Raw genomic sequence first — 12,444 nt, forward strand, 5'->3', positions numbered from 1 at the left:
GCATATAGTTGAATTCCCTGTACCAGATGCTCACATAAAACAATCTATGGCTACTTCTTTGCAAGCCAAATAGTATGGAGGAAAATAGAGTAATAGGACCAACAAGTCAAACACGGCTAGCCCCACCCACCCTTGCCCTTTCAGCGCTGATGGACAGCTTTCTCCGTGTGATAGTGAGTGGCGGTAGTGTCCAGAGGGCTTCTTCCTCACAGCATGAAGCCGGCGTCTCACCTAGTAACTGATAAAGTTCACAGGAAGTGCATTGTAGACACACATAACAGAGACAATACTTAAATTATGCTACACTCAGAAAAGGAAGCATAAAGGTGATGATGGATTCCCTTTAAATAAAGTTTTGTGATGTCATAAAATTACTGCCAAGAGTGGTAGTGGAAAGTGTGTCTAGTCCTGTGAATATACCTGAATGCTTGACTGGCATTGAATGAGAGGTTCTAAACAATGTCCTTACATCTGGGTTACATCACTATAAGCTGACAGCTCATGGTTTATTTTTTTTCCTTACATCGCTACATAGTTAATACAGTTGAAAAAAGACATAAGTCCATCAGGTTCAACCAAGGGATAGGTGGGGACGCGAATCCCAGAAGGAAATGAGACTCCGATTTCTACAGGTTTTCATAAGCATTAATGTTGTTTACTTTTAAGAATTTATCTAAATCCTTTTTAAAACTGTCCACTGTTCCTGTTGTGACCACGTCCTCAGGAAGTCTATTCCACAGATTCACAGTTCTTACAGTAAAGAAGCTTTGACGCTTCCGGAGACTGAACTTTTTCCTCTCTAGTCGAATTCAGTGCCCCCTTGTCTTTTGAGGGCATTTTACATCTCTTGTCAAGACTAAATAAATTCATTTCTTTTAATCTTTCTTCATAACTAAGACCCTCCATGCCCCTTATCAGTTCAGTCGCTCTCCCCTGTACTTTTTCCAGCTTTAGTGCGTCCTTTCTATGGACTGGTGCCCAGAACTGAACTGCTATGGCTTGAGGTGGGCAGAAATGTAGTACACTTGTTGAGACACCTATTGAAGAGACATTTTGAGATGTAACCTTCACAGTGTGTGCGACTGACATTAAGCAGAACCGTACTGTTTTATTTGCCTTTGTATGTTCACGACATGGTGTCATTGACAACCCTCCTTGACTTTATAAGATGCATATTATCTTTTTACATGTTATAGAGTCCTGCTCTCTTGATGGTGGCCTTATGCTAAAGGATGGAGAGGAATGGAAGTTGGGACAGTGTTCAAGATGTACCTGCAAGAATGGGGTGAAGCAGTGCCTAGTAGCTGATTGTCTTCCCTTGCTATGCGATAAGGTAAGAAGTCTGGGGAGGATGGACTGTTGAGCAATCATTGGCTGTACAATTCAGTCTTCAAGCCTAATACACATCCCCATGTTTACAGTGATGAGCACCTCAGGGTATGGCTTGGCAGCTGGTTCATGACCCGTAAAACAGTTCCTCCGTCGATCAAATGGAGCTTTCCTTTAAATGCAGAAAGTTTTACCAGTTTGTAGAGATCATCTCTCTTTTGGGATCTCCCACAAACCGCTGATGTCATGTCATTGCTCAGTTTTTTTGCCACTTCATTGAAAGCAAAGCATTGCATAGCACACATTAAATTCAAAGGATACTCAAGGTCCTTCAGAGTTGAACTCAACTACATTATACTTACCGCTGCCATTCTGCCGGTGAATATCAATTAGAGGATAATGGTGTATACTGAATCCTCCTAGGGATAATTGCGTTATATAGTCTGAGACCTATGTGTTGGGCGTCTTGGTACAGTGGGTAACGAGAGGTTAAGAATTTGCTGTACCTCCCACAGTGTGTATAGTAAAGGAATTGTGTCACTCCAAACTTGTCCACACAAGCCTGACAGTCAGTCGGGAAAAAAGTGTTTTTTTTTGTCTGCATTTCTTTCCTTTTTGTAACTGACAGGTAAATATACAACATAATTATATTTTTAGGATGAAATGTTGGCTGTCGTTCCTGGAAAGTGTTGTCCTGAGTGCCTTCCAAAGTCATGTACTGTATCTGGAAAGACCTACGAGGTAATTCTTTTCGTTTCATTATAGGTATCTCCCTATATTTTTACTGATATTTTTTACTGTAGTAATATAGAAAAATGTCATAATTGGCTGACACAATCTGTGTCTACACAGAACTGCAACATTATCTAGAATAGTACAAAACCAGAGGCAGCAAAATGTGGGTAAATTCACATGAGGCGAACATGCTGCGGATTTCGACCAGAGAAATTTACAGCAGAACACAGAACAAGGCAAATCTCATCCACGTGTTGCTAAATCTATAAACTGTCCTGCAGTGCAGAATTTGAAGTCTTCAGCAAGTTAATTTCTGCCTTGCTTTGATCTGGATCATGGATTTTTTGCCAATCTTCCAAATTGACTTCAAATGGGAAGCCAAAATAAAATCTGCATACCATTGTTGATTTCACTGTGGATTATCTGTGGATCCACAACAAAAGGTGGATTTACATGGATTTATCGTGAATGAACGTTGCTGCGAGCGCTTGTTCCCGACAATCTGCCCACCTAAACGTGCCGCCGATCACCTGATGAACAAACGAAACGGTCGTACATCGTTGTGATCCTGTCATTCATGCAGGCACAGCAATTATCGTTGCTGGGCAGCAGATCGTGCTGTCTAAACAGCGATCTGCTGCCCAGAAACAATGCAGCTGTATGGGGATGAGTGATCGCAATAGTGATCCCTCGTCCTTATAATGAAGGATGTAAATGCAGAACTTCACCTCCACGGAACGAGCAGCTGACTGTTGGGAAGGCCATTATTAAAGGGAGTCTGTCAGCACATTTACCCCTTTTTAACAGTTCCCATAGCGCTGTAGCTGCAACACAGATGATTAAAACTGTACCTTTATATGCTTTTGTGGACTTGTAAAACGGCCAAAAACTAACTTGATGCATATGTAAATTAGGGCTCGTAAGTGCCCCGGGGCGGCGTCCACCACGTTGGTGCCCAGGCAGCTCTGCCTCTTCGGCTCTTATCCCCTCCCAGCCTCTTCCTCTGTCCGCCCATCTGTTTTCTCTCCCCCTCAGCGAGATTCCGTGCCTGCGCTCTGACTTCCTTGGCCGGGGCATGCGCACTGCGATGCCCATTGCCATTATGCCTGGCTTTTCAGAAAGAGCGCGTGTCCTCTGCACTGCTCTATTCTCCTATGTGATGAAGCTTGAGCTAGTCTCCCCTTTCTGCCCTGTCATCTCACTTTCCTGTCAGCTCTTACATGCAGGAGGCAGGGAGACCAATATGAAGCTACATCACATATAAGTACACTGGAGAGTCAGCACACACAGATTGTACAGGCAGTGTGAGTCAGGTTTATATAACTGAAGCTAATCGCTTTATACAATTACATACTATGTCTGCACTCCCTGTCCTTTATATAGGGGATAAATATCTTCAACAGAATGCAGGGATATACAGAGGGAGGGTAGGGTAATTAAAGGGGGACTGTCGCCATGATCTCAAACTATTATTTGCAGTAATAAGAGTAGCACTGCACATAAAGAGTCTGGATCACAATTTTTTATTTTCCTACTGGGCCATGTTCTCCCACCGCCAGCATTTAAAGCTACACTGAAATGCATTGTCAGGACTGCTGTCCATGCACAGTCCTCTCCATTGTGTTAGCATGGCACAGCGGTCTGGACTGTGCATTTCAGCACAGCTTTGAAGGCTGGGAGTGGGAGAACATGCGCTGGTGTGGGTATGGGCGGCAGTAGGAAAATGAAAAAAATCACAATCTGGACTCCTTTTCTGCAGTACTATTCATGTATTACTGTAGATAAGAGTTCAGAATCGTGGTGACAGAATTCCTTTAAGTGCCTCGTCCAGTAGTGTGTGCGGCAGACTGAGGTCTACTCTAGCTCATAGCTGTTGTACATTTCACATTTCAGTCATTATTTCTGCCAGTTTCCGGCATAAATGATAAGTATACTGGTGCCAATGACTCCAACCCCCCCCCCCCCCCCCCCCCTCTCGATACATACCCTTTTTGAAGAATTGTGCCGCATAAATCTAGTCATAATGGCATTTAAAAAGTCACAAAACCTAATCTTTTTCGTAGTGGGATGATAAATCTCCCCAAAACTTCGGAGAGCTTTAGACCTAAGTGTTCATTACTCCCTATACAGTATTTATAACCTACTTTTGGTACAGTATATGGTATTATTGGATGCCGTTCGCTTCACTAATAGCATTCTTCCTGCTTCTGATATATTACATGAATCATGTTGTTAACCTGCCCTGTACTGAAAATATACTGTATATTAAAGGAGTCCAATTTAAAGGCATATTCCATCCAAGAAGAAAGAAAAAACTTCCTATTAAACTTTTACAGATTTGTTTCCTGAAAGGCGACATTTGAGAATGTGTGCTGCCCTTAATTGAGCTTTGGCATCTTCTGTGTTTGTGTGTGTTTGATCAGTCAATTAAATGCATGAACTGGGACAAAGCAGTCCTGTTCTGCCATCCTTAATTTACAAAAACAATGGCTAGAAATATTGCTGCTTTTAGGTTAGCCAAGTGGGATAGCCCTTTGAAAAGCCGTGTTATCCCTGGCAAGCTGCAGTTCTAGAGATAGGAATGCGGTGGGGGTGGTGGTAGTCATAGTGCCCTTACTTCTTCAAAGGCCTGGGTCTAATTTGCTGAGAGGCCATTTTTCTCGCTAATTCCTCCTCATGGAAAATACTTGATGTAGTCGTGTTTTGCATTGGTGGCTTATATATGCACTGTGCTGTCAGATACCTCAGCTTATAATGTTGCTGGAACATTTAAGAATGATACCTTTTATATTACTAAATAAATAATAATGCTGTCCTCTAGCATTGCTTGACCTTCTTTTTTCAGGGATTTGAATGCAGTTACTGTATACTGGATTAAAGGGATGCTCCACTTTAAACAATATCTTCTTGTTAAAGGATCCAGTTGACAAAATGTAGAGAACAAAGTGCCTATCCAATGGGACACCTGTCAAGAAACCTGCAGCACCATCACAGGGGGAATTAAAGGGAGTTTTTCACTGGAACAATACTTATCCCCTATCTACAGAGTGCTGTACTTGGCTATCTTCATCAGTGCCATAGAGTTGAATGCAGTGCCATGGAGGAGCCACATATAACCATGGCTCCACTAAAATAGGGAGACATGGGACCCCTGTTCTCACGATCGGCCAGATTCCTAGCAGTCTTCCATTCCTCATGTAATAGTGATTCTGGAGCATCTATACTTATCATTCTATGTTGTGCCATTGCTCTATTATTCATTCTAAAGGTTTATAAATTGCCAGAAGTCTGCAATAAAGGTCCAGCTGGGTGCTACCAGCTGGTGGTGTGCACAGTCTGACAGTGGCAGCATTGATTGGATAGTGTCAGGCTGTGTAGGGAAACGCCCCCAACTGGTAACACCCAGTTAGACCTTTATTGCAGATGGCTACAATTCATTGATGGACTTTAATAGGAATAATATAGGAATGGCACAGTACAGAGTTATAAGAATTGATGCTCCATAATTGTCATTACTTGGAGAATGCAAATAGTTACTAAAACATGTCATGGTAGGCAATAGGTAATCTTGTGTAAATGTCATTTCAGTTATTTTTAATATAGTTTAGGGACAGGGATGTTGAACATTTTTGTAATGTATGTTATTAGTTAAAGATGTTTCTAGAAAATAGGGTGTAAAGAGTCTTCTTAGCTCTAAGTGAGTATGGGTTGAGTCTTCAGCTTTCTACTTACTTAGTGCTGAAGCATAATAAGTCAGGGTGATGGGCAGTGATAGGGCACATGTACATAGTCAGGTACTGGGGCAGTGACAGGAGGCTGCTGGAAGCCTCTGTACTAGAGATAAGCAAATTGATTCTTCTCCAGGCATCATGCCCAGCCCTGTCAATCTCCTGCCTGCGCCACTGCTGAAGCTCAAATCTGGAAGAATAGCGGCACATGCGCAGTAGCTGTTCCCAAAGCCGAATTTGAGCTTTTGCAGGAGATTGACATGGCTGGGAGAGGTGTCCGACTATGTCAATCATATGGCGGGTGGGCATTTCTTTACCTGTGGGGACAGCCCCTCAAAGTTGAAGAAGTCTGCCTAATGAGACAAATCAATTTGTTCATCTCTACTCTGAATATTACACACAGGCGTCTTCAGGGGAACTGAACACAGAAGACAGACTCTCCTTAGCAACACTCAGAGCTTTACTAAGAGGACTCTTTACACCCTGTTTTCTAGTGCAAAAATACTATCTTTAACTAACTAAGTATATTACAAAAATGTTTAACAGGTTGCATACAAAGGTCCGTTTTCTAACCACCATAGTATGTGATGTTCTGTGCACAGTAGGCATCTGTTCTACATAAATAGGAGAACATTTCTCCAAAATTGCTTTTTAAGACAGCATTTTCTAATCTATATTCCTTGCTCCACTTAGGGTCCATTCACACGTCCGTTGTTTCTTTCCTGATCTGTTCCGTTTTTTGCGGAACAGATCTGGACCCATTCATTTTCAATGGGTCCTGAAAAAAATCGGACAGCACAATGTCTGATTTTTTTTCAGGACCCATTGAAAATGAATGGGTCCAGATCTGGTCCAGATCTGTTCAGCAAAAAACGGAACAGATCAGGAAAGAAACAACGGATGTGTGAATGGACCCTTAGGGTGATAATTCAGAACCCGTTAATTTAGGGTTGTGTATTGTATTAGTCATTCTGTACCATGTCCTGCTTGTTCATTTCAGTTGAATGAAATGGGTATCATCACATGGTGATTTATACTTGTCTTCTGTTTATTCAGCATGGCTCACAGTGGAAGAAAAATTCCTGTGCCACCTGTATTTGTGACAGAGGTGAAGTGAAGTGCCATACACAGACTTGTCCCTCACTTTCCTGTGACAAGGTAATGTTACACATGACAAGCTGTCTTAAAGGGGTTGTCTAGCTCTTTCCACAGTGGGAGTTGCGGACACATCAGAGTGCCAGCCTTAGGTGGCCCGGCACACGGAAACAGCAGATCCGCGGGTAAGGGTACCCCTTTAACTTGACATAGCGTACATCTGATGGAGAGTGCCAAGATTTTTTTTTCTAACAGAATTGTGCTGGATCTGAGTGAAGAAAAAAAACTCTGTATGCCTCTGTGTACCTCATTCCTTATTCCCATTCTGTACAAAATGTAGCAGTAATATAGCCATGTGGATATAGCCTAACAGGGAGCAGTCATCGAGAAAATGTATTCTTTTCACAAGATCCCCGGGTGTTGTCTGCAAAATGCCAGCACCATCTGGACCACCTTTAATCTGAGCGCAATGGTATAAATGCCTGTAAGCACATTGCGCCATCTCATCTCATGTCTCCATGGATGCCACTGGAAGAGTACGCATGGGTTATTTCATTTCCCTGATGCTACTTTCCAAATTGCTGAGCGATTTAGTGTACCTGCACATTCGGCTCTATCAACAGGGTACATGCACCATTTACTGTACCTGAATCAACATTGATGATGATTTGCAATTGAACAATCAAAAGGTCCTCCTAAACTGAACCTTTATTGGATAATTTTAGTTTAGAATTGAAAAGTCAGCCTTAAATGGGTTTTACCTCCATCACCTATCCACAAGACAATCGGCTCCTATCCCCCCCTCCCCCCATGTAAACTGCACTTGGCTATTTCCATGTACAATACTCAACTATCCACTGTGGATAGATCATATGTTTTAAATTGTAGGAGAACCCCTTTAAAATTTTAAGTAGCAGTTTTAGGCCCCTTTCACACGGGCGAGTTTTCCGTGCGGGTGCGATGCGTGCGGTGAACGTATTGCACCCGCACTGAATCCTGACCCATTCATTTCTCTGGGGCTGTTCACATGAGCGGTGATTTTCACGCATCACTTGTGCGTTGAGTGAAAATCGCAGCATGCTCTATATTGTCCGATTTTCACGCGACGCAGGCCCCATAGAAGTGAATGGGAAGCGTAAAAAGCGCATAGCATCCGCAAGCAAGTACGGATGCGGTGCGATTTTCACGCACGGTTGCTAGGAGACGATCGGGATGGAGACCCGATCATTATTATTTTCCCTTCTAACATGGTTATAAGGGAAAATAATAGCATTCTGAATACAGAATGCATAGTAAAACAGCGCTAGAGGGGTTAAAAAAATAATAATAATAATTTAACTCACCTTAGTCCACTTGATCGCGAAGCCCGGCATCTACTTGTGTCTCCTCTGCTGAACAGGACCTGGGGTGAGCTGCTGCATTAAATAGAGGTTAAGGACCTTTGATGACGTCACTCCGGTCATCACATGGTACGTCACATAATCTTTTACCATGGTGATTTACCATGGTAAAAGACCATGTGATGACCGGAGTGACGTCATCAAAGGTCCTTAACCTCTATTTAATGCAGCAGCTCACCCCAGGTCCTGTTCAGCAGAGGAGACACAAGGAGATGCCGGGCTTCACGATCAAGTGGACTAAGGTGAGTTACATTTTTGTTTATTTATTTTTTACCCCTCTAGCGCTGTTTTACTATGCATTCTGTATTCAGAATGCTATTATTTTCCCTTATAACCATGTTATAAGGGAAAATAATACAATCTTCAGAACATAGAAGTTCGGGTTTGGGTACCAAACATGCGCGATTTTTCTCACGCGAGTGCAACGCATGACAATGTTTTGCACTCGCGCGGAAAAATCGCGCATTTTCCCACAACGCACCCGCCTCTTATCCGGGCAAAAAAACTGACGCCCGTGTGAAAGAGGCCTTAGAGTGCTCAAGGTTTCAGAGAAAGGGACAACTTGTAATTATCTATAAGATGACGGAGTCATTTTTTGTAGCCCTTGCATTCACTGTGATAGAGTTTGTAGGACCTTTCAGAATCAATTTGACTGTGAAATAGATTTTAACTTAAAATACCTTGAGACTAGAAACGAAACAGAATTAAGTTGCCAAAATATGACTGACTGAGACATTCTTTGTTTGCAGGGCCAGAGCAAAATGAGACGCTCTGGACAGTGCTGTGAAGAGTGTGTGTCCTCTAAAGGCAGCTGTATGGTGGATGGATCCATCAAGTACCATGGAGAGCTCTGGAATGGAAGTCACTGTAAATTCTGCTTGTGTGACAGAGGGAAAGTACTGTGCCACCCAGCTCAGTGTTCCCAAGTAGAGTGCTCATGGGTAAGAAGGTTCCTACTGCTGTAGTCTTATTATGGTGCAGATCCTCTATATATCCTTACTAGATATAACTATGCTAGTTACAAAGCTGTTTTGCCATGATATCTGCTGATCTAGCATAGAGCATAGAGCTTACGGACACTTGGTAAATATTGTCTTAGTAACCTATGTAAGTCTACTTAGTTGATCAACAAAACTCTAATTATGCGGTGAACGCTAATCTCTGCATTTCATGGACAACCCGAATAGCATTCCTTTTCTACAACTCTAAAGAAGAACACTGACCCTTGGCACAACCTTGCATGATTTATTTTGGGAAATGTGAAAAAATACTCACTTCCACCCAGCTGTCAAGAAGGATCTTCTATTTATGATGATGGTCAAATTAATTACAGGATGTGCTATAGATAGTTATGGGTCCGCATGTAGAAATATATGATTTATACATAGCTCACTTAGTATATGGGATTTTCTCAGATGTCACTAGGATGTTCTGTTCATGAAGTTTTCAAGATCAAATGTAACCCCCTTCTTTGGTCTTATGGAAGAGAATGTTAGCAGTTCCAAAGTACTGTAGATGTAGGGTTAGACAGGTTGTTACCAAAACAATATTACTAATACTATCAATTTCACATGATGGCAAACTTCATCAACTTTTTTGAACATCAAAATGACTTCAAGGAAATGTGTTAGGTTTGAGGGTGGCTTGAATTTGGTTGACCTCAGAATTAATAGTCCAAGCTTCAGTGTATCCTTGGTGACTGGCATTGTTGGTAGCCACCAAAAGAGGAAAAAACTAAACGCTTTAGAATGCCATGTGAGTAATAGAATGAAGAACCGCACTCAATTCAGTGGTCTCTGGTGCCAATCAAGGGCTGGGAACAGCCAGTATATATATATAATGGAAATTGTCTGAAATGACCAAAACGTCTGGTCTAAATATACCGTTTGTACCAAGGATTAATATTGGGCTTTTGGATGAAACTACTGCAAAAACTTGAAAAAATAAAAAAAAAGTTTTGATTAGAATGCCATGTGACATTGCCCATCTCAAATTAGGAGATTTAGGAGTCAACTTCAGTCTGTGCATCCACATGTTCCTCCTGTGCTCTAGTCCAGCAGGTTGCAGTCTTCATTTTTTATATAGGATACCATACATAATTTTTTTTATGTTTTGGTCCCATCTGTTTAATTCTCAGTGAGGTTTTTATTTTCTTCTGTTTCTGACGTGCCAATATTAATCACATATTGTAAGCCGTTGCTTGCAGTCCAATAGAAAACGAAATCCAGCTCACCTGTGATATGTGGAATGCATGGACAGCAGCACTATTAGCATGAGTATTAGTATAGAAGTCCAGCGTCCACAAGCAACCTTCTAAAATACAAAACTTTTATTTTCCCTTCTTTAAATAAAAAAATGCATGAGAACTGCATTATCTACACGTTTCGGATCTAGAAATATTGATCCCTACTCATGGCATAGTCTTAACTAGACAGTATTTCATTGCTTATACTAAGCAAAGCTGATTTTGTCATTCAAGGGTGCCAAGAGGGTTCATCTGCAGTCATATGTAATGCAATGTATTACAAATGATTCAATGAGCTATGCCAAATCACAAGCTGTCCCGAGCTCTGCTGTATCTGCCATATCTATAAGGAAACTATTTTTATTAGGTTGTCTCTATGGTTTTATGAATAATGTTCTGATGTACTACTCTACATTTTACGCTGCTTTCACATCAGCGCTTCTTATTTACGTTATTCTGCTTCGTTATAGGAGCAGAAAAACGAAAATAACAGAAGTCACAGATTCGGTACATAAATGATACGAAAGGAACTAACAGATCCCATTAACTACCATGGGAACATTCAATTTCCGTTTAGGAAAACATATTTTTTTTTGTGGAAAAAAAAGTCCTGCATGGGGACTTTTCTCTTCACCGTTTTTGACAATTTTTGTGATAACAGCCCTGAACGGAGCTTCCTACGCAGATGTGAAAGGAGCCTAATCCTGTTAATGAGTTTTCATTCACACATATCAGCGATATGACTAGAAACTCAAACGTAGTATAAATGACTTTAGTAGGTCGCCATTGTTTTCAGATGGTTTATGTTTCCTGCTTGATTGATGGGTTCTACCAGGCACTGAGAAATAATTGCACTTTGAGCTGTAAATTCCCTGCCTCAGGATTGTAAGAACCAGTATGCATTATAAAGTCCTAGCTGGAAAACCTCTCGTAATGGCCTGTATGTTTATATAGTAACAGGAGTGTCAAACACTTTATGCAGAGTTATTTTCTCTCATCCATGTGTATAAATTAACTGCTTGGTAATGGTAACGTACAATATGTATTTATGGTATCAGCTCTTCCCCTTAACCTCCTCCAAACATTCTTTTGGTGGAATATACTGAAGGCTGCTCCCATATAAAGCCCTGCTTATTTGCTTCCACTATCTCATTTTACATCCTACTCTTCTGGCACTCATTTCACAAAGCAAAGTTATGGTTCCATTTACTATGTCTGTTGAATGTTCTCATTCATATAGCGTTTGATCTTTTCCTTAATAGCATTTTTCCACCACTCAATTTTTATCTCTTATACTAAGTCTTGTGAATTTGTGGTTACACCTTAGCGTTACATTTCACAGACTGCACTGATAATCAGACATGAGCTTATCTTGATATATATTGTATATCTAGCCAGAGAAGATTGGGTAGCGCAGAAGACTATATAGTTCACACTGTGAGTTTCCACCATGTCTGAAAATCTGTAGGTGAGTTAATGAGAAAAATTTGTTTAAAAATAAAAAAACTAAGCATTAGTCAACTCACCGAACCTCCACTGCTGCCACTCCTACACTGCTACGGCCTCAGAAGCGCTCTACTTCCTGGTCTCTATTTGACACACAGGAAATGGCTGGAAATGCTGTCACTGGCTGCAGTCAACAGCGTACCAGAAAGTAGAGTCAGTGGGGATCAGAATAGTGGTGGAAAAGGGGATTGGTGGTTGAGTAATGCTTATTTTTTTTATCTCCCCAAAAACCCATTTAAGGAATAAATTGTCTCCCACAAACATTTCATCTGAATACATTTTTCTCATCTCAGTGTTTGTTTTTATTAAATAGAAATTTATACGTTTCAATCTTTCCCCTTTCTAATTTAATTGTCCACTAAGGAGGTGTTATTAGTGATTAATTGCATTCTCTGTGTGTATAAAT

The 12,444-nt window shown here is 41.2% G+C and overlaps 1 protein-coding gene across 1 annotated transcript in view; it reads left to right on the forward strand.

Annotated features, from left to right (window-relative positions):
• FRAS1 (Fraser extracellular matrix complex subunit 1) overlaps nt 1-12,444 on the forward strand; it is a 436,383-nt gene that overhangs the window by 169,014 nt on the left and 254,925 nt on the right. Inside the window, exons 6-9 of the mRNA XM_044304452.1 lie at nt 1,197-1,333; nt 1,987-2,070; nt 6,849-6,950; nt 9,037-9,228. Of these exons, the coding sequence (XP_044160387.1) occupies nt 1,197-1,333; nt 1,987-2,070; nt 6,849-6,950; nt 9,037-9,228 (515 nt within the window). The remainder of the gene's footprint in view (nt 1-1,196; nt 1,334-1,986; nt 2,071-6,848; nt 6,951-9,036; nt 9,229-12,444) is intronic.

This window comes from Bufo gargarizans, chromosome 1 (assembly GCF_014858855.1).
Source record: "Bufo gargarizans isolate SCDJY-AF-19 chromosome 1, ASM1485885v1, whole genome shotgun sequence".
Taxonomy (NCBI): domain Eukaryota; kingdom Metazoa; phylum Chordata; class Amphibia; order Anura; family Bufonidae; genus Bufo; species Bufo gargarizans.